Source organism: Psammomys obesus, unplaced genomic scaffold (assembly GCF_907164565.1).
Source record: "Psammomys obesus unplaced genomic scaffold, mPsaObe1.curated_primary_1811, whole genome shotgun sequence".
In the NCBI taxonomy this organism is placed as follows: domain Eukaryota; kingdom Metazoa; phylum Chordata; class Mammalia; order Rodentia; family Muridae; genus Psammomys; species Psammomys obesus.
The window spans coordinates 1,470,993-1,493,492 of record NW_026596406.1 but is presented as its reverse complement, the minus strand read 5'-3'; the positions used below and the strand labels follow the sequence as shown (position 1 = coordinate 1,493,492).

The window sequence follows — 22,500 nt, the reverse complement described above, 5'->3', positions numbered from 1 at the left end:
AGTGTGAACCTGGAAAACAGGGCCTAAATATGAGGAGGGCTAACGTCTTATGCAACAGCTAACTTTATTCAGCGCAGTGGACAATTTATATTCTGAGAGTTAAGAAGAATCACATGAGAAAGGTGTTCAATCACAAGGATAGGCCACACATGGCAAAAACATGTTCTCATAGAGGCCCATGAATAACAGCAGCTGAATTAAACTCACTCCTCTGCACTACCCCTGGGAGGAACGTGAAAACACATTCCAAGAACAATTCTGTGCTCTGAAGAAACTGAGGCCATGAGACTCCTGTTTTCCCACGAGCACTCAGAATTCCACAACGCCCACTATGGACGACAGTAAAGTATGCCGTAACCTGCAGCTAAAACACTTCCAGTATTGGCCTCCACCACTGCTGACTGCACTAGCTATTAGTCCCTCTTCTCCCTTTCTCAGAGGGCAGAGATCTGCACTGGGACATCCGTCTTATGCCTGCAATCAGCACTGTGGAGGCTGAGGCAGGCATATCACCATGAGAGTGGTGCCCGCCTAGGCTGCACAGGCAAGTTCCAACAAGTCTAGGCCACAGAGTGAGACTTAGTCTTAAAAAAAAGAAAAGACAAGAAAAGAAAAAAGAAAGAAAAGAATGGAAAGGCCAAGAAAGAAAAGGATGGAAAGGAAAGGCAGGAGGTTAAGTAATTTAAGACAGCAGCAAAAGTTTAAAAATAAAATCAGGCTGAATGGTGGTAGCACATGCCTTTAATCCCAGCACTTAGGAGGGAAAGGGCAGGTGAATCTCTGTGAGTTTGAGGCCATCCTGATCTACAAAGCAAGTTCCAGGAGAGTCAGGACTATGCAGAGAAACCCTGTCTTGAAAAAAAAAAAAAAAGAATAAAAATCATTTGAGACTGATGAAGACTTTATTCATCACTGTGACACCCCTGTGTTTAATCAGGAATCTGAGGTTTCAGGAAACCAGGTAATTTCCACAAGCTTTTGGCTTATCCCCTCCCTTTGCAGGGCTGCATCAAAGTCCTCCTCTTGGCCTAACAGCAGTAGTTCATGCTGTTCTAAAACATAATGGGGTATGTTGATTTGACGCCGTAAAGCATGTCACTTTCTGAGACAGTTATCAGTATCACATTCCAGAACTGAGGAAGAGTCAAATGATAGCTCAAAAGTAAAGAACTGCTCCATGTAAGGCACCACAGGCTACAGCACAAATAACTCGCAGCAGGGCCGAGAATGGCAGAGCATGAACTCATGGCTATGAAAACGAAATGGGCCACGTGAGGGTCTGTCTCAAAACAGAAGTTCACCTTTAGACGACTGGAGTCCAGCCGCAGGGCTGTGAGTAATGGGTCCAAGGACTCAAACTCTGCAAGGACATGGCTGTAGGCTTCTGGTATCACTGGCACAGAAGTCATCTAGCCAGAAAGATGAAGACTGTTCTGTAACAGACACAGGAGTTCTCACTCAAATAAACCTGCAAAAATACAATTTAAGATCACCACTCATTCAACTTATATTAACATTCAACAGAAAGAGGCAACCATCTCTGGAAGTTCAGGTGGGGATACACCTAGGTACCATTTACACTCAAAGGTTCATTCACACTTGTCGTTACCTGACTCTCAAGAGTTTTAGGCCTGGATTTCCAAGTCCCTCCACAGTCCCATCCCACTATACTATGGAACAATTTAATAATGGACAGAGTAGGATTTAAAGGGAAAACTGGCCAAACTCCTCAAGAATAAGGTAGTAATCCCACTGTGCTTCTTTGTGTCATAAATCATCTGTCTACAGGAAGCTTTTAAGAGGCAACCTTTGTAAAGGCCTCAAATGATAAAGCCTCGTCATCAAACCTTAGGTATCTTCCAACAATTTTACAGTGCTGAACATGAGACTAGGCCTCTGGATCTTTCTCTCTAGTCTAGCTGGAGCTTCATGTGTATGCCAAAGGAGTGAATGTACCTACCGAGAAGTGAGGTACAGAGAATTAGACCACAAAAAATAAGGGCTTTAGGGACAGCCAGATGGCCCAGACCTGCTTACTGTCAAGTCTGAAATGACCCAAATTTATTCCCTAAATCACACCTGCTAGACAGATAATTGACTCAGAAGTTCTCTGGCTTCCACACACACTCTGTGACACTCACACTCACTCACAGAAACACCCTAAATTAAAAACAAAAAAGACAGAATAAAGGCCTTCACAAAAGAAACAAGAGAAAGATGAGCAGGGGAAGAATACAAGGCAATAAATGCCAAATGAGACATCTTATCTGTTCAACTACTCTTCTTTTTGGTGAGGAGGTGGTCAAGTGTCACCAATTTCCATGGAAAAAGAGAAAAGAGGTTGGTGATCTTATACTCAAAGATGGTCAAGTCATCTTTCGTAGGATCAAAATCTACGTGCTTGCCCTCCCATCAGTTCTGAGAATGCACACACAAACGAGGAAGCGCTGAGTTTGGTCCAGCACAGTTCACCACGGACATGATGCTAAAATCTGCAAGCTCCAAGTTCAGCTTCCCATAACCCTCACGACAGTAAAACCTAGACTTGTCACCAACACCGTGATGGTCTGTGAAGTCGCCACTTGGACACACGCGTCCTGGTTTAATTCTGTAAAAGCCGGAGCCTTATAATCAAATCACTTCAGTGATCATAGAAAATTTCCTGTTGTCTTTTGAACTTTATCTGGAAAAGCTTGAAAGAGATGGGTCCAAGGGCTTGCCATCAATGTCCATGTCAAAGAACACAGTGGAGCTGACCATAGCTAATGTCAAGCAGCTATGAGGGACAGCAGCAGCTTCAAAACCTTCTCCTCATCAATTTTAACTTCTCAGTCTTCTGCTGCCCACCAAGTTAGTGAGGAGGAGGAGGAGGAACAGAAGCAGCAGCTGGGAAGATGACACAGTGGGTAAAGAGTGTCATGCATAAATATAAGGTCCTGAGTATGGCTGCTCAGGGCCCACATAGAAGCCAAGCATGAAAGTACATCAAGGAGGACATATGATATTCACCTTTGGCCTCCACATGCACATGGGCAGGAGTGTCCCCACACACATATCCATATACCAAATATACACACAAATAAAAATAATTAAACATTCTAAGGCGAACAGATGCCATGAAAAATTCAGAAGCAGCGGTTTGTTTTTTTTCTATGATGTGTGCTTTCCCCACTATTTTAGAAGCGCATTCACTTATTCAGCAGATATGCTCCAAGCATCACTTACATGCTGGACATTGTTGTGGAGATAACAGCAGAGGACAAAACAAAGTCCTAATCTTAGAGCACACCTTTGAGTGAGTGGTAAAACACACAGAAGCACCTGCAGCCTTTTCTTTTCTTTTTTTTTTTTTAAGATTTATTTATTATGTATCCAATGTTCTGTCTGCATGTACACCTGCACACCAGAAGAGGGCACCAGATCTTACTAGAAATGGTTATGAGCCACCATGTGGTTGCTGGGACTTGAACTCAGGACCTTGGGAAGAGCAGCCGGTGCTCTTAACCTCTGAGCCAGCTCTCCAGCCCCCAGGCTTTTCTTACATCTGTGGTGTCAGAGAATTCAACTCAACGTCTTTATACTAGACACATGTTCTATCACAGAATGGGTCCCTGCTATTCCCTGTGATTTTTTTTATTATTATAGACATGTAATACAGCTTTATTTTCTGCTAATAATATATTCTTAATACAACTTAACTTCTGTAAGAATTGTATTCTAAAACAAACAAGAAAAACTTAAGCATGACTATACACAAAATATTTAACAATTCCTTATCCAAGAAAACTATTTTTCAGTCACTTATTTTATTGAGTAGTTAGTAGTTAGTAAACTAGTAGGCATAGTTGTGAAGACATGATAAGTAAAAGAATTCCAGAAATCAGTTCTAGTCAAATAAAGAGAAAGTCACAAATAACATACACATGCACACAGTTTCCTAAAGGATAACAGGAAGTCAAACATGCAGAAAACTTCCCAAAAGAAGTAACACTACTCTCAGGTCAGCTTTTATAGGGAGGGAAGGAGAAAAGGTAGGAGGTAGAGCTGAAACAGGAGAAATGGAAAAGCGCTGAATGTTTCTGGAGAATGCAAGTTTAGTCCTTGGTTAAATATAAAATGCAAATTTGGGTTCAAGGTACAAACCACTTCCAACTTTATGCCAAGAAACCTAAACTTAATTTTGTAGGTCACAGAAAGTCACTGAAGGATTTAGTGTGGAGAGTTTATACAATTTCTGTAAAGTACAATGGGCAGATGCTAGAAAATACAAATTTAAAAGTAAGGAGTGAGTGATAAAGAAGTGAAAGTGAGGCATTCCCAGTAAATCTGTGGGAAAAAGGAATGCCTCTCTCTTGACATTTTGAATAGAAAAGACTTAAAACTGGTTTGAAACAAGTAGTAGCAACAAGCAAAGAATAGCTTCCTTTTCCATGTGATCTCATCTTTACTTCATTTTTTAGTTTCATTTCCCATCTTACTCTCTCTCCTATTTTTCAGCTATTGAAGAGTATTCTGTTCTTCTTTCCTTCCATAAATGTGAACTTATGTAGTTTTTATTATGCTGTTTGTTAAATATTCTCAAACTAATAAGCCTCACGTTTTCAAAAAGCTGAACTTAAATGTTACTTCTGTGTGTTGTCAGATCAAAAAACAAAATTTTTAACTCTAGCCTTTTAGAAGATGGCAAGTTCTTGCCAAAAATCAGTGAACATCTACCATTTTTTAAAAAGGTTTTTCCAAAAGTCACAACACTCACAACAAACTACGCTTGAAAGTAGAATACACAAAAAATAAAAATAAAAAAATAAAAAGAATAGCCCAAGAGATGGTTTATTGCTGTGCAGGCATGGTGACCTGACTTTGGTCCCCAAAACTCACAGAAAGATGGAAGGAAAAGACCAACTACACAAAGTTGTCCTCTGTGTATGCCATGCCACCTCCTCCCCCAATAATAAACGAAAACAGAATACACGAAAAAGTGAAACACTCTTCCACTTCCTGGGATTATTTTGATGATGATTCAAGAGTGGTAGACAGTGATTGCTGCTCACAAAGCCAAAGCAAATCAAAGCGTACCTACAAGGTGCGTGAAAGGAAAGACAAAGGTAAAAAAAAAAAAAATTAAAAAACTTAAGCAAAGGGAATTAATAGACTTTATTTCCATAAGATCTTCCTATCCAAGAAGGAATGATCAGATAACTGCCTCGGAAAAATTAACGACTCGCTCATGCACTCATTCATGTACACATTCATTCAACGGTGTCCTAGACCCTGAAGGCCCCGCTGGAGATGCAGGATGAGCAGAACAGCCCTTGACCACAAGCGCTCCTATCAAGCACAGCTACCTTTCAGACCGCAGTGACTTTAAACTGCATCTGTCGCTCTGGAGGAGAGGTTCTCCCAGCCCGGCTCACGGAACTGCGCGCTGACTAGCCGGCTCAGACGGCCTCCCTGGGCAGGATCCACACACCTTCGGCAGGCGCTGACAGCGGAACCAGAACAGCAGGCGAGCGGTCGCCCCGCCCCGCCCTTGCAACGTCATCCAGAGGCGCCAGGGGCAGGGGAAAGCGCTGTTAACGGCACTTCCTTGTCACGTGATGATCACGCCCCTCCCCGCGCGTGCTCCCTCCCCCTCCGGCCGCGATCGCGATTACGCTCCCTGCGGCCTGCAGTCAGAGAGCCGCCTCGAGCCGAGGACGCGCCGCCGATCCGGACCGGATGCTCTCTAGGCAGGAAGGCGAGCCGAACCGAATCCCCGAAACTCTTCATCACTTGAGACCGGAGAGGGGAAACGAAACAGGCGGGCGTCGGTGGGGGAGGGCGGGAGCCAGCGGAAGGTGTCATGGCGGCCGCACAGGGGGGTCACGTGGCCCGGAGGCCCGCCCTGGCACTTCCGGTCACGTGCCCCCAGCGCCCTCGCAGCCAGCGATGGAGGCGAGACCCTCCGGCAACAGAGGCGGTGGCGACGGCTGCGGCCGCTGGGTTTCAGTCTCGTCTCTGCAGCGGCTGTAAGAAGCGCGGCGGAGCCAGACCCGACAGGACGCGGCTCACGCACCCGAGGCCGGAGGCGGCAGCCCCCACCCGGTAAGTTCAGGGCGAAGAATGGGGGTGGGTGGGCGGTAAGGGTCTGACAGGCCCGGGGGCGCGGGGCGGCGTGGATTCTGCCCATCTCCGTAGTAGGCTCCACGGCCACGCACGCGGGCTGTGTGGGTTGCCTTTCTTACCCCGAATGGTGAGGAGGTGCCCCGACCCTCCATCTACTGACTAAAGGCATTCCGTTCTTCCGCCAAGAGGGACTGGAACCCGGTCGGACCCACCTCCTGAGAGCGAAGGAAGTGAGGCCTCTCCGGGTCACCGCGGCCCCTCCCGTTAGGAAGTCTGCCCGGGAGAGTCTTTCGATTTCTGTAAAGAAGCCTTCACCTTGGTGGCTGCGTGCCTTTTTGCTTCTACCTGTCATCCCGCTCTTCAAACTGTTATTAAAGCGTGAGCCACGCACCCAGCTTCAGTTATGACCGGTTTGACAGTCATGTAGTGGAAAGTGGACCGTCAATACACGGAAACGTGATTATTTTTATAAATTCTCCAGTGTTCTTAGAGGCTAAATTAAGGCGAAGTTGGCGCTTACATTTTACCATCTGTAAAACAAGGGTGGGAGAGAGATGTTAAAACTTGCCCAGGACTAGTGAGATGGCTCAGCTGGTAAAGGTGCTTGCTGCCAAGCCTGAGTTGCATCCCTGGGACCCACGTGGTGGAAGAAAAGAACCAATTACCGGAAGTTGTGTCCTTACATATACACAATTTAATTTTGTTTGTTTTTTTTCTTTGTTGATTTTTTTGATTTGTTCGTTTGGTGTTTGGTTTTTTGTTGTTCGTTTAAAGACTTGAGTTTAAAATTCGGTAAAAACAAGTTTGTGAGTCAGGAATGCTGCTTAAAGCTAAGAGTGCTTGCTGGGCGCCTATAAATTTCATCCCCAGAACCAGCAAAGAAAAATAGAGGACTATGGGTATAGCTCAATGTGGATTGCTTGATAAGCAAGGATGCAGGTCTGGGTACAGAAAACTGAGGGGTTTAAAAAGCACAATAAGGTTTTCCTTTCAGTAAATATTCTCAGCATCCAGACTTGTGAGACTTTTTGTTTTCTCTGTGTAACAGCCCTAGCTGTCCTGAAACTTGTTTTGTAAACTGGACTGGCCTTGAACTCACAGAGATCCGACTGCCTCTGCCCCCCAAATGCTAGCATTAAAGACATTAACCACCACTTCTGCCCCCAGAGTTGTTATTTTATTTTCTTTTTTTAAGTTAGTTATTGGTTTTGTTTTGTTTTGTTTTGTTTTAATGTATGCTAGTGTTCTGCCAGCATGTATGTTTGTGTGAAGGTGGCAGATCCTAAAAAAAAAAAAAAAACGGAATTACAGATGGGTGCTGGGAAAGGAACCCTGGGTCCTTTGGAAGAGCAGCAGCCTGCGCTCTTAACTGCTGAGTCATCTCTCAAGCCTCAGTGATTTTCAAACATTTTAAAGAAGTGACACATTTCTCCCATGAATTTTTGACTGGAACTCCAACACAAAAAAGCAACCTGTACCGCTGTGGTGGTTCACACCTTTAATCCCAGCATCCATTATGGTTACTTTTTTTTCATACTTCGAAGGTTTTATTCCCTGTATTATTGCACTGGTTAGAAAAAAAATTTTTTTTGATTGCTTGATAACAAGCAGCATTCTAGAGTTCTTTTTACTCCTTGTTTTCTTTAAGCTCAGATCTTAGCATATACCTTAGACTGCCCTTGAACTTGGCATTTCTGTCCTCTGCCTTTGATGTCCCTGAGCAGGTATCTGTAGATACAGCTCACTCTTGTAAAACTCCTTTCCAGGAGGCGAGAGTGAAAAGGAGTTTATCTTCCTGTATACTTTGGAAAAGAAGGTAGCTAATGGAAATTCAGAGATTGTAATTAAAGATTTCTGTTCAACTGTTACAAATTTTTCCTGACATTTCTTTCTCAAGCAGGATCTAATTCTGGGAATCTTTGTGAGAAATGACACTCTGGTCTGTGAGTGAAAAACTGTAGTTGACTTGACGAAGTATGTGCATAGGTTTCTTGTGTTTGGCCGAGACCAAATTCCTTTAATAAACATTTTATTTAGACGTCACAAATCCATCTTAGACTCTTAGGAGGATTACCCTGTGCTGCTGGCTGCTGTATTGTAATGAATACAAGACACTCAGCCTTGGCCCTTTGAAGCTTACATGTTTTTCCCACATACATGTTTAATGCTGGAAGATAAACGCACTGCATACGGTCCCATGGCTGTCAGTGTCATAGAGTTCCTGCTGTGATATCCAGTGTGTCAGAAACATCTGAAAGTCAAGAGAACTATTTGAAGTATGCACATAATCAAAACACCAAATTGGGCTCTGGTTCCAAGAAACATGTAACAGCAGTGTTAAATAGTTATGCTAATCGGTGCCCATTTCAGGGGTATCAGGGCTGAGGGGAGCGATGTAAGTGGAAATTCGCTCCTGGGTTCCATCTCTAAGGAAAGCATGGTACTGTGCACACGAGCTGCACCTACTGCACAGAGCTCAGACACCTCTCCAGTATGACTCGGAGACTGTAAGACAAGTAGAGTTTGTTTGTGGCAGATTTTTGAAGTATAATGCTTATAGTTTTGAAAAATGAGGTGTGTCTTTATAAGATATTTAATCATGCCTTCACATGGTTAAACATTAAGCAAATATATTATATAGCACATATTCAGACATTTTCCTGAAAAGTACCACACTTTTAATTTTGTAAACTTATTTGCAAAATCTTGGTTTTGGAGAATATTCCTTTTTTATTAGTAAATGACTTTAATTTTTGTTGAATATTTTTTCCTCACATAATATGTCCTTATAGGGTTCCCCTCCATTTGCTCCTTACAGTTCACATCTGTATCCATTCCCTGTATATCTCTCATTAGAAAACGAACAGGCTTTTAAGGTATAATAGTAAAGTATACTACAAAAGGATAAAACAAGGGCTGGAGACATGGCTCAGTGGTTAAGCAAACTGTTCTTCCAAAGGTTCCAGGTCCAAATCCCAGCACGCATATGGCAGTTCACAACTATCTGTAATTCCAGTTCCACATCATCTGACACTCACACAGACATACATAGAGGCAAAACACCAATGTAAATTAAAAAAATAATTTTAAAAATTTAAAAGATAAAACAAAAGTAATATGTCAGAATTGGATAAAACAAACAGAAGGAAAAGAGCCCAAGAGAAGACACAAGAAACAGACCCACATGTTCACATACTCAGGAATTACATAAAAACATTGAACTAGAAGGTATAATATATTCAAAGGACCTGGTGCAGGCCCAGGAAGATCCTGCTGCTTCTGAGGAAGTGCACTGCTTCAAGTAGAGTTACTTAAGAAATCAGTTCAAGTTGTGATAATGTGCTATGTAGAGAATACTAGAAAACAGCAGTAACCTCAAAAACTAGAATCAACTGCAAAAAATGAATGAAAAGCAGTTGAGGTGAGAGAAAAATGTATCAAGTCTGAGAACAAAGACATACGCATGCAGCTTCAGGCAAGGTTTTTAACTGTAAAGGAATGCATTCATCCCTTTCCTAGCAGGTCAATTTATAAAGAAGCCTTGTGACAGATAATTTCATACAATAATACATTTCTTCATTGACCAGATTGGATTTAAAGTAGCCTACAGCAATATTTTTCATAAAAGAAACAACTGCGGTTCTTACAGAGTTCTACTGAGAAGAACCCAAGGAACTCCCTCCAAGAATTTTGAAAAATCGCAGAAGCCATTGTAAAGTGGACCCAGTGCATCTGTTAGCTCTCCCAAGTTTATCCTCTTTACAGTTAACAGTATACTACAGATGACCAAAGAAACTGGGCAAGCAAATTATCTGAGACAATCGACAGTTGTGCCCACTGTTAATAACTTGTCTAATTTTTTTCTTAGTTTTTAATGGGAGGGGAGGAAGGATTGACCCAGGACCTAGAGAATGTTGTGCCAGTATTCAACTTCTGAGCTGCATCTCAGCCCTTCCCTAAATAAATTTTAGTGGTGATGGTTTTCATGTTATGTAGGAAGGGCCATGGTTAAGTACTGAAAGTAAGTTCTATCCATGTATCGAACTTTTGACTTTCAGGATTTGTTTTACCCCATTTGCTTCGGTTATTTTCCAAACACAGTTCATTGGAAGTTTGCTATAGGCTCTTTCATGGCTGCTATCCTTCCAACTACTGATTTGTTTAACATTACTGGATTAAACATAACCCCCTCCTAACTTTTCTCCCATCTTCCACAGGTTTTGATTAGTGTTTTCTAAAATGTGTTTTATGCGGTACACAATATCATTTTACATTCTACAGCCAGGGTAAGCATTTAAGTTTTCCGAAATGACTATTACAAAGTTGATAGTAAGTATTTAACAGATGCAGGGCAGTGGCAGGTGGCAGGTGCGTGGGGCGCTCCCTACAGAGTGAGTTCAAGACAGCCAGGGCTACAGAGAGAAACCTTGTCTCAGAAAAAAAAAAAGAAGTATTTAAGTTCCATAAATGTTACAAAGTCAACATTTATAAATTAAAATGTTTTCCTTGCAGAATTATAAGTAACTAATGCTGTTTTAGTTCTTCTTCCCTACATGTTCTTCATTTGGTTTTATAGAGAATCAACTGTTGGGAGGATTTTTTTTTTTTTAATCCCTTTGAGCCAAGGTATCCCTATATGTTGTCCTGGCTGTCCTAGAACTCAGTGTATATTCAGCCTGGCCAGGAACTTGCAGCCATCATTTTGCCTCCACCTCCTACGTGCTGATCATTTTATGCAGTCTGTGGGTGCATGTGTGCACACAAAGCAAAGCTTACCTGGGAAGTCGTAGGACAGCTATCAGGGATCGGTTTTCTGTTGTCACCTTGTGGGACCCAGGGATTAATTCAGGTCATCACCTCACTCAATTCAAAAATACATACTTGTAGCTAGTCAGGGAAGGAAAATCAGCTTGTTGCTTCCCTTCTCGTCATGCATGCGGAACATGCATGACATACGTAGTGTAGCCTGCGGTCAACTTGACCCACACAGACGCTTAGTTTTACTTACTGTGTCAGGGAAGCATCTTGACACCTCACACCGAGTTTCTTTTTCTATAAAATCTAACTGACAATAGAGCCCCTTCATAGGATTATTAAGTAGGACTAAATGATTAAATAATAGCTGTAATGGCGCCTTGTATTGCCTGCCATTGCTTCCTCCTCAGGCCCTTTCTCTGTCTCTCCTTTTAAAACAGGGGTTCCTGTAGCACACACTGGCACTGAACCATGACCCTCCTCCCTTATGTTCCCAAGTACTAAGATTACTAACATGTCTCATAGCGTACCATAATGATCCCTGTACTTAAGTGAAGTTGGGGCAATACAAATCAGGAATTAACTACTTGAGAGAAGAAAGAATTGACTAGAAACAAGCCCACATTCATAGGTAAACGGGAATGTTCCAGAAATGTTCCATTTGTTTTGGGTTATGGTATGTGGGCATACACAGTTTTTAAAGCAGTCAGTATGCCTTTTGTTGCTGTGTTAATTGTACATCTTTTTGTTGTTGTTGTTGTTATTATGCCTGTTTTAGCTGCGTGTACATATGTATGTGTGCCATAGTCATGCTGTGCCTGCAGAAGATGGTGTTAGGTTCCCTCAAACTAACACGTTTATAAACTACCATGTGGTGTTTGAAATTGAGCCCGGTTCCTCAAAAAGAGCAGCATGTGCTCTTAACCACTGAGCCATCTCTCCAGCTCTGTACAACTGGTTTTTGTTTTTTTGTTTTCATTTTTAACCCAAATTGATGTCATTGATTTGTTTTTCTTCTTCTACTCTTCCATTAGCACCTTACAGTTGTCATGGCAACTTCATCTGAAGAAGTATTGCTGATTGTAAAGAAGGTTCGTCAGAAGAAGCAGGATGGAGCACTGTACCTCATGGCAGAAAGAATTGCTTGGGCACCTGAAGGCAAAGACAGATTTACAATCAGCCATATGTATGCAGATATTAAATGTAAGGCTTATATACTAACATCTAATATTGGTTTAGAATTTGTTACTACAGATAGTTTTACATTATAGAAATGTGTGCTTATATCTTCTTGAGGTTTGTAAGTAGGTTGATAGATAACGCCAATTATCCCTTCAACAGAATTTTGCATTTAGGCAAGTTATCTAATTATAATTAGTCTTTTGTATTATGGCTATTATCTGTTGAAAAAATAGACTCAACTTTATAATGGAGGTAGATGGGAGAAATATACAGCTTTTGAGGTCAAAATAGGAAGTACTGAGGATCAGATCCAAGGACTTTTGCATTCTGGGTACACACTCTGCCACTGAATTGTATCTCCCTGCCCAAGAATGTTCGACTATAAAGGCTAAAATCAATACATTTTGCTGTATTTGCAAGGTTGTTTCTTAATTTATTTATTCAGTATGTATAATATTGTGCAGTTGAACAGTAGGTTTAAGTGCACCAGAAATTTGGACTCTTTCATTTGAAAATGATTTCTACAGTTCCACAAACCTCTAATCTGTACATTTATCTACTGGATAGGAACCTCCGGTCTTTCACATGCTAGACAAGCACTCTGCCACTTAGCCACAGTGGTAGAGTGGCTTACCAAGGCCCTTACCTAAGATCCTGAATAAGAGTAAACTCTTAGCTGTGGCTGTTTGTAGAGCTACTTCTTTCCTTCGACATAAGTTTTCTCATAGATAAAAGTCTTATCTGTGGAAAAGCACCATGTTACTTCCTAAACTGGAAAGCTCTGAGCATTTAGGTAGGCATCCTTTGTGTGTAGGTACCACTTCTTTCTCGGAGATTTAACTCCCTTTGAATGCTGGAAGTGAGTAATTTTCTACCTTTTTTCCTTTGAAATAACTTAAATTCTTAATTTCCCAAAGGAAAAATATTTAAAATAATTCCTTTTGTTCCTGGGAACTACCTATAAGTAGTTCTACTTAGAAGTAGAAAATAAAAGGCTGAGTGGATGGTGTAAGCATTTACTTAAGCATTCAAGGTGCAGAGACTGGCCAGTCTACATGGCAAATTCCAGGCCAGCCAGAGCTATGTAGGGAGACCGTCTCTCCTCCCCACATCCCTATCCAAAAAAGAGAAAGAAAGAAATACAAAGTAAGTTCTATGTCTTTACAATAGGTATGTTTTTATACCCACAGTATATAAAAAGGATATGTGAATCCCCCACTTTTCCATAATACTAGCATTGAGTACATACCCCAGTCAAGAGCAGTATCAGAACAATTTGCATCTTAAATTACTTTTGGGAAAATTCCCATTCTGAAAGAAGCCATTGAAAGTTATAAATGATAAATTGTTCAAGGGAAAATGAGTGGTGTGTTTCTGTCATAACAGAAGTTGGCTAATTAAGCCAGAGGACATGGGCTGAAGAGATGGCTCAACAGTCAAGAGCATGTATCGCTCTTCTCAGGGACCCGAGTTCAGTTCCAGCACCCACAGCAGGTAGCTCACAACAACCTGCAAGTCCAGCTCTGATGCTTCTGGAATCCTCAGATATCTGCATTCATATGTACAGACACATACATGTAATTATAAATAATACATAATTAGAATTTTTTTTTTTTTTCCCAAAGGACATGACTTCTTAGGAGAGGAGCCCAAAGCAGAGCAAGGGTGAGGCAGTGGTTATGTACCCTACAGGCATGTATAGTAGCAACTTCAGAAAATTACAGGTGTCTTTAAACATCTGAATGTAACTTCTCTAAGTGGTGTACATGCCTTTAATCTCAGGACATAAGAGGCTAAGGAAGGAGAATTACAAATTCTAGGTCCTGGCCACCTTGCCTACTTCGTGAGACCCTGTCTCAAAACAAAATAAAACCACAAACAGAAGGCCTAGGAAAAAGTGATTATGTGATTGCTTTGGAGGGACAGAATAATGCAACATGAAGGCTGATGATTTAAATGCATGTATTGTTGCTAAAACAGTTCATCTAAACTGTTGGTCTGGAAGCATCATCTTTGAGGCCAAATGTCTGTTCAAGGTTTATAAACCTATTTAGACACGCTGGGTAAAATGGCACATTTTTGTAATCACAACTCTCAGGAGACAGTAGAGCCAATGGGGTCATCAAAAATTGAGGCCAGTGTAGACTAAATAAAGTTCCATGTTTCAGGCCAGCTTGGAATACAAAGTGAGACATTCTGTGTGTCTCGTCTGTCTTCCCCCACGCTCCCTGATTTACTTTTGTAAAGACTTGCATGGCAGTGTCTCCTGTGTCTAACCTAGGCTCAAGCTTGGTATTGTAGCCCAGGATTTCCTCCAACTCCCAAGTGCTAGGGTTACAGTGTGGGTATCCTCATCTAGTTAGCTTCATGCTTCTTTTAGGCCAGAAAATCAGTCCAGAAGGAAAAGCTAAAATACAACTTCAGCTGGTCCTGCATGCAGGGGACACAACAAACTTCCACTTTTCCAACGAAAGCACAGCAGTGAAAGAGCGGGATGCAGTGAAGGACCTCCTTCAGCAGCTGCTGCCCAAGTTCAAGCGGAAAACCAATAAAGAGCTGGAAGAGAAGAACAGGTGAGAGTGGAAACTCTGCTTCCCCGATCTCCCAGTGTGCTTGGCAGAGCCTCCCTTCTATGGGAAAATGGGCTCTTTGCTATTTCTGGCTCTGAGTCTCCACTTTTATCATTTGTTTACTATGTGACTTCAGGCAAACAAGACCACGTAGCCCCAAAAGTTACTGCATCGGGGCTACCATTTGATTAGGAGACCTGGCATTACAAAACACTATGGTTCTTTGCTTTCTTTTTCCAGTTCTGTATTATAGAGAAGATAGTAAACTATTCGTAGTATGTTTGTGAATAATAGAATCAAGAGTCCATACTGTAGGGGTTCAGACTTCTGAGTCCCACCTCTAATTTACTGAGGGTCTTTCTCTCTGTGTGCCTTTTTCTATGTTTTCTTATCCTCAGTAAAGCCTTTCTTCAATGGCAAAATATTAGTATAATAAGAAGAAGAAGATTTCCACACTGTGAAACACTGAGATAGAAAGGCAATGAAGATTTCTGATAAGAGATTGTTTCATTAACAGTATCTAAGTTATCGGTACTTACATTCCTTATGCTTGTCAAAATGATGAATGAACACTGGGAGTTCTGTCAGTCTCTTGTTCACCTTTGTGTGTAGAAGAATATAGTACTGTTCAAGTGTAAAGTGGACTGTGCATTGCAAGGATACAAAAATGGATAAGACCAATTCTTTGTCTTAGAAGATTTAGCCTGCTTCTTCGAACTTCCCTTTGTACTTGATTTATTACTCTAAAAATGATTTAATCAAATGACTTTCTGCCGCTCAATCATCACAAAATGAAAGTAGTCTTGTGAATATCACAGAAGTTTAATTATGTTTGCTCTATCTGTCCCCAGAATGCTCCAAGAAGATCCTGTTCTATTCCAGCTCTATAAAGACCTTGTTGTCAGCCAAGTGATCAGTGCTGAGGAATTCTGGGCCAATCGTTTAAATGTGAATACAGCAGATAGTTCTGCTTCCAGTCACAAGCAGGATGTTGGCATTTCTGCAGCATTTCTGGTATGTTGACCTTTCTAGATTTATGAAAGAGAAAAATAGGAAACTCCAGTATTTTTGTAACAGGCACATTTAGGGGTTAGGAAAACATATTTGTAATACTACCATTTAGGAAGAAGAAGCAGGAGGATCAGTGGTTTAAGGCCAGTCTCAAAATCTTAATTATTTTTCTATAGCTATGATAAAACACCATGACTAAGGAAACTTATAAGAGTTGAGCTTACAGTTCCAGAGGGTTAGAGTCTGTGATGGTAGAGCAAAGGCCTGGCAGCAGGCTTCTTAGAGCAACAGCTAAAGCTGCCATCTGTGGGATTGGTGTGAGTCCATTTGAAACCTCAGAGCCCAACCACAGTGACATGCTTGCTTCAGGAAAGCCAAACCTCTTAGTCCTCCCCAAACAGCCTAGGAACCAAATATTCAAATGCCTAAGACTTCTAGGGGACATCTCATTCAGACCACCACACTCAGCTCTCTGAGAACATGTCTCAAAAGAAAAGCCTCTGGATTCGGTGTGTGTTTGTAAACACAGACATACATGTGCCGTGCTTTGCATATAGAGGTCAGAGATAGCTTAAGGTATTTGTCCTTGGCTTCTGCTTTTTTTTTTTTTTTTTTTTTTGAGCCAAGTGTCCTGTGAGTAGTTTGGGAGCTTTTGTTTTCTGCTCATATGCCAGGTTACCTGGCCCATGCTCTTCAGAGTTCCTCCTATCTCCGCCTCCCATTTGCCTGTACCTATACTGGGGTTACACATGCTCCATAGTGTCCAACTTATGGTGGCCATCAGTACTCAAATCTTCCCTTGCTTTACCCACTGAATCATCTTCCCAGGCCAAAAAACAATTTCTCTTGAAAGTTTTGTCATTTTCTTTGAAGTAAATTAATGAAAATTTTGTTGTCACTGGGTGTGGTGGCACACACCTTTAATCCCAGCACTTAGGAAGCAGAGTCAGGATCTCTGAATTCAAGGAAGCCCAGGCTATATATGTAAGTGTCAGTACTTCTGCATAGTGAAATCCTGTCTCAAAAAGAAAGAAAAATTTGTTGTCAATGATAGTCTTCTAAGAAAACACTTAGTATTTTTTACATTGAGGTAGGATCTTGCTGTGTAGCCCTGGCTGGCCTCACACTACAGGTGATCTTCCTGCCTCTGCTTCCAAGAGAAGATTACAGATGTGTGCCACCACTCCCAGGTCTGGTACTTTTATAAAATGGTTGCTGTGTTTTACTCATAGTACACAGTTAAATGTACAGAGGGTGCCATCATTTAGAAAAATTAAGACTATAAAACATTTAGTAGAAAAATTAAGGTTACCTTATCTGTTCAGTTAGGAAATGGGTGATTTTTTTATAGGAAAGAATGAAAAGAGTATTTACTCATTCAACAAATTTTTGAACAGGAGGCCAGGAATGGTAGTGTATATCTGTAATCCCTGTACTTGGGAGACAGAGGCAGGAGGATCTTGAGTTCCAGGCTATCCCGGGCTACATAGAGTTCCAGCCTAACCTAGCTACATAGAATCCCTGTCTCAACAAACTGAAAACTGAGTAGCTGTTATGAAAATTCAGAACGTTTCTGGGTGATGAATGGTAAGTCAGATTCATAAAGTCTTTTCTAAGAAAACCACTTAGCCAGTGTCTGTTTCACTACTGTAAGCCAAGGTTCACAGAGGTCCTGGCAACTGTATGACTTCTGTTTTAAAGCTGTAGTAGAGTCCGACGTTGGCCACTCTTGAAAATGTCTGTTTGGCTCTTCCAGGCTTCAGAGAAGCAGACTTACAGGACTCCTGGACTCTGATAACAAGTCTAGGTTTCTTTGCACCCTATCATTAGGTATACAGTTGGTGTGGGGCTTGCTGTCTCTGCAGTTTGCTCAGAAACTGTTTCACCTCTGTATTATCCATTGGGAACCTAGACATAATCTGCAAATATCTAACAAGTGTATGCATGTACATATGTTTGTGGTCTTTGTTTTAGGCTGATGTCCGGCCCCAAACAGATGGATGTAATGGTTTGAGATATAATTTAACTTCTGATATCATTGAATCTATATTTAGGACCTATCCAGCAGGTGAGAAGAGTCAATTACTGATTTTTTTTTTAAAGATTTATTTATTTATTGTGTTTACAGTATTCTGCCTGCCTGTACACCTGCACACCAGAAGAGGGCACTAGAACTCACTATAGATGGTTGTGAGCCACTACGTGGTTTTTGGGAATTGAACTCAGGACCTCTAGAAGAGCACTTAGTGCTCTTAATATCTGAGCTATCTCTCCAGGACCTTCAATTACTGATTTTTAACTTTAGATGATTAAAGAAATTGTTTAGGTGAATTCTATCTATATCAATGAAGAGCTTCTTCTATTCCTGATTAAATACAATAGAATGTGTAAAAATACTTTTCCTAGTTTCTGACATAGTAGGTGCTAAGGGTTCAGTAAATGATGTACAGTCTTTAGTCCATGTGTGGTGACTGTCATTCTTCCTATCAGTGGAGTGAAATGAATTGTACAGACATTAGTAAGTGAGCCGTTCTGCCCCACTCCCAACTCATCCCACACTCTTTGTGCAGAGTGACCTTCCCAACCCATCCTTTAACCCCTGCTCTGACGGTTTGTGATACACAGCCAAGAGTGAAAGCCACTGTTCACTTACTCTTCTCACTAAATGGTGCTCCTTGAGCTAGATACTGTCTTGTCTCACTGGCCCAGCAATGCCTGCCTGCTACCTTTAGAACCTTCCTAATGCTGTGACTCTTTAATACAGTTCCTCATATTGCAGTGACCCCTGTCTTTAAAATTATTTCATAACTGTAATTTTGTTACTGTTGTTAATCATATTGTAAGTATCTGATATACAGGCTGATATGAGGCAATCCCACCCCCAGCAAAGGGTTCACAACCCACAGGTTGTGGGTTCTAGAATATCAGTGTAGACTGTAGTGTTTATGCTTCTGAGACCTTTCCAATATACATTTCATCATCATAAATACCCTGTAAAATAAGTACTGTTGATATTTTCTTAATAAGAAACCAAGCACAAAGAAAATAACCTGCTCTGGGGCCACCTAAACAGTAAGTGGCACACTGAGTGCTTCTGAGCTGGGAACTTCTGAAGCACAGAGCTGGCAGTGCTGTGGGTGTTAAAAGTTTTCTCCTCCCGCCAGCTAACACTTGTATTAGTCGGGTCTGATTTCCAGGTTTGCTACTGAAAAAAGAAATCTTCGTGGTGTGTAATGATGTTTATAGTTTATGAAAATTCATAAATGGTGCCTCACCTAAGTGTGTTAAATTTTATTCCATATTTCTAATTCTTTAGTGCATAAGGTAAGAGAGAATGTCATGTGAGTCAGTTATTAAGAACTATAAGGTTCTAGCCAGGCAGTGTTGATACATGCCTTATAAATCCCAGGCAGAGGTAGGTGAATTTCTGATCTCTAGGCTAGCCTGATCTACAGAGTGAATTCCAGAACAGCCAAGGCTACACAGAGAAAGCCTATCTTATTAAAAAAAAAAAAAAAACAGAGAGAGAGAGAATTATAAGGCTCTTAAGAAATGGGAACTCACTATGTAAGATATCTTATGTGGACTTTTCCCCTCCACAGTAAAAATGAAATATGCAGAAACTGTACCACACAACATGACAGAAAAGGAGTTCTGGACACGCTTTTTCCAGTCCCATTATTTTCACAGGGACCGACTAAATACAGGATCAAAGGATCTCTTTGCAGAATGTGCCAAAATAGATGAAAAGGGTAAGTGGCCACCTGACAGTCATCCTTGCCATTCTTGACTTTTGGAGCTATTATTAAAACTCTTAAAATATATCTGAAAAAGATGAGGTTTGAACCTGTGTTTTCGTTGATTTTTTTCTAGGATTAAAAACAATGGTTTCATTAGGAGTGAAAAACCCAATGCTAGATTTGACAGCTTTGGAAGATAAACCATTAGATGAGGTAAGAGCAGTAAAGGGGCGTAGAGACAAAATGATCTTTTCCTGGTTTTCAGTATTGTTTGTATTTTAAATATGCGCTAAATTAGGTGATCCATGCATAATATCCTAAAATAAGCAGAATGCTGTTAGCTTGTCAGAGTGCTTTTCAGTATGCAGTAGGCCCTGGCTTTGATTCCCCATACCTTAAAACAAAAAGAAACAAACAACAACCAAAGAGCTGGCTGTTGTCGGGCACACCTGTAATCCCAGCACTTAGGGAGGCAGAGACGGGGATCTCTTGAGTTTGAGGCCAGCCTAGTCTACAAAAGGAGTCCTGGACAATTAAGGCTACACAGAGAAACATTGTCTCAAAAAACTGAAAACAAGAAGACAGGCTTTTGGATACTGCCTTTTGCTAGTAAAGTTGTCTTAGGATACCAGTGAGTATCCTTAGTAGAGGCTTCGTAGAGGGAAGTCCTTGCTTCAGAAGCCTGACCAACTGAGTTTGAACCTCAGAACACACAGTGGTAGGAGAGAACCAATTCGCAAAAGTGGTCCTATAACCTCTACATGACCACCCATGCTCATACACATAAATCATACACATGTGCTATATAATAAGTAAATTAACATTGCCTCAGAGAACTGAGATCTTTGAGTGGCTTAATGTTTTCAGAAATAATTTTTAAGGTTTCCCATGAGCAGTTCTCTAGAAAGTGGACTCAGCTCATTGTTCTAATAAAATTTTAATCTGAAGAAATGTGGGTGAATATTAGTAAATAAGCATACATTTGTTGACTGCCTGTCAGCCTTTCCGTGTTTTAACCCTTACAGGTTATGATTCCAGGCCTCCTGCTTGTTTCTTTAAATACTGATTATGTGATGAGTCCCTTATAGCCCTCATCTAATTCCAAAGTTCTTAAATCATTTATCCAACTGTATGATTAGTATTTACTACTTAGATTTTTTTCTTTCTTTTTATGAAATTTTTTCTTTTTTTTTTTTTGTTTGTTTGTTTGTTTGTTTGTTTGCCTGCCTGCTTGTCTGAATGTGTGCTGTGTGTGTGCGGGTGTCAAGAGGGCATCAGATGCCATGGAGCTGAACTTAAGTTGCCATATGGGTGCTGGGAATTGGGCCTGCCTTTTGCAAATGCTCTTAACTCCTGAACAATCTCTGCAGTCCCTCTGCTTAGACAGTTTACATGCAGAGTGAAACAGACCTTTATGATGATCCTCATAAACCTGTTTGTGGCTCTTCCGTATTTTATTTAAAAATGTTAATGTTTGCTTAGTAACTTTGAGCCACCTCCCCTCCAGTAATATTGGTCATGTTCCCTCCTAGCTCCTTTATTTCCTAACCTTAATGAACTGGCTTACTGAGTCTTTGCAGTTCATCAAATAATTACTAATTACCGTGTACTAGGGAAGGCCACGCAACGAGAATAGGCAGCCTCATACACCTACACTTCACTGACAGCAGATTGATGGGCAAAATTGTCAGATGAAAAGAGTACTGCCATTTTTTTGTTGTTGTTTGTTTGTTTTTGAAGGTGTAATTGTGAAGAAAACAAATAGGGGAGTTAGGGGTAACTGCTGGAGTGGTGGAGTCTATAGTTAGACTCTAGATGGTTGGTCACCTGTCTAGACTAACAACTGGAAAATGTTATAAAACCAGGAGTTGAGTCTACATCTTCTTGCTTGTTCATTCTCATTCTCTGTGTGTGTGTACACACATGTTCAGAGGCAGGGCCAACCTCAGTTACTGATTTTCCACTTCCACCTTTTTTATTTTCTATTTCTTTAGACAGCCGTGTACATGGATATGATGCATTTTCTTGTTCATCCCAACCCCTCCTACCCTCCTCCTTCCCAGTATGAAGTCCTTGTGCTGCAGTGGTGGCGACATGCCCAAAGGACGCCTTAGTGCCTCATGCCTCTCCACCCTCCAACGCTTTCACTCTTTTGTGCCCTGCTTCCACAGTGTTCCCTTCGAGGTGTTAAATACACGGCCTATGTAGGGCCAGGCTCTCTAGCATCCCTTGTTTTCAACTATTTTTTTAAGACTGCCACCCTCTACAATAGGAAGCTTCCATATATATGTGTATGTAACAACAGTTAATGAAGAGGTCATCAATTTGGAAGAGAGCAGGAAGGGGGTATATGGGAGGCTTTGGAAGGAAGAAAGGGAAGGGGGAAAGTATGTAATTATATTATAATCTCAAAAAATTGTTAATTTTTTAAAAAATTATTTTGGGATTTTTTGTCAGTGTCCTCCCCCACCCGCAAGATAGAGTTTCTCTGTAAATCTAGCCTCAAACTTAGAGATTTGCCTGCCTCTGCGTCCTGAGTGCTGGGATTAAAGACTTAAAGATTTAAGATTAAAAAATTAAAAGATTGAAGTGCTCCATGGGGGCTGGAGAGATGGCTCAGTGGCTAAGAGCACTGGCTGTTCTTCCAGAGGACCCAGGTTTAATTGCCAGCTCCCACGTGGCAGTTCACTATTGTCTATAACTCCACATCCAGAGGATCTGACACCCTCACACAGATAAATATACAAGCAAAATACCAATGCTTTAAATAAATAAATAAATAAATAAGTGGTTGCATGGTCGTCATTTTCTTTGGCAAAGACTGTCGACACAATATATGAGTGTGAACATGAGGTACTCAGAAGACAGTGTAGCCATGTGGGTTCTGCTTTGGGCCTATGGTCTCTCGAGCCACCAGCTCTTGATCTGTTTGCTGTGTCAAACAGGAGTTACTTCCTGTGGATCAGGCCTGAAACTCAGAAAGCAGTTACCGTAATGCTGATGCCTGCTACACCAGTTGGCACATCTGCCAGGCCATTAGATCAGATCTGACCTGGTAATGTGTGCTAGATCTCTCAGTGGGTAGTCTGTGCTGAAAGGCAGGCAAGCCCAGGGTTTCACCTGTTTCCATGCCCAGT

The 22,500-nt window shown here is 41.3% G+C and overlaps 2 protein-coding genes across 5 annotated transcripts in view; one reads left to right on the top strand and one right to left on the bottom strand.

The window, feature by feature from the left end:
* The window catches only part of Hps5 (HPS5 biogenesis of lysosomal organelles complex 2 subunit 2), a 35,529-nt gene extending 29,984 nt beyond the window's left edge, over window positions 1-5,545 (bottom strand). For 2 of the 3 annotated variants that reach the window (XM_055597607.1, XM_055597609.1), the window contains exons 1-2: window positions 5,346-5,545; window positions 1,302-1,468 (exon numbers count right to left, since the gene is read on the bottom strand). In XM_055597607.1, coding sequence (XP_055453582.1) covers window positions 1,302-1,409 — 108 coding nt within the window. In that variant the 5' untranslated portion in view covers window positions 1,410-1,468; window positions 5,346-5,545. The remainder of the gene's footprint in view (window positions 1-1,301; window positions 1,469-5,345) is intronic. The other variant, XM_055597608.1, reaches the window with a different exon arrangement.
* A 98-nt stretch (window positions 5,546-5,643) lies between these two features.
* The window catches only part of Gtf2h1 (general transcription factor IIH subunit 1), a 27,772-nt gene continuing 10,915 nt past the window's right edge, over window positions 5,644-22,500 (top strand). Inside the window, exons 1-7 of one of the 2 annotated variants that reach the window (XM_055597674.1) lie at window positions 5,644-6,084; window positions 11,895-12,063; window positions 14,423-14,615; window positions 15,464-15,626; window positions 17,598-17,691; window positions 19,226-19,375; window positions 19,497-19,576. In XM_055597674.1, the coding sequence (XP_055453649.1) occupies window positions 11,910-12,063; window positions 14,423-14,615; window positions 15,464-15,626; window positions 17,598-17,691; window positions 19,226-19,375; window positions 19,497-19,576 (834 nt within the window). In that variant the 5' untranslated portion in view covers window positions 5,644-6,084; window positions 11,895-11,909. The remainder of the gene's footprint in view (window positions 6,085-11,894; window positions 12,064-14,422; window positions 14,616-15,463; window positions 15,627-17,597; window positions 17,692-19,225; window positions 19,376-19,496; window positions 19,577-22,500) is intronic. The other variant, XM_055597672.1, reaches the window with a different exon arrangement.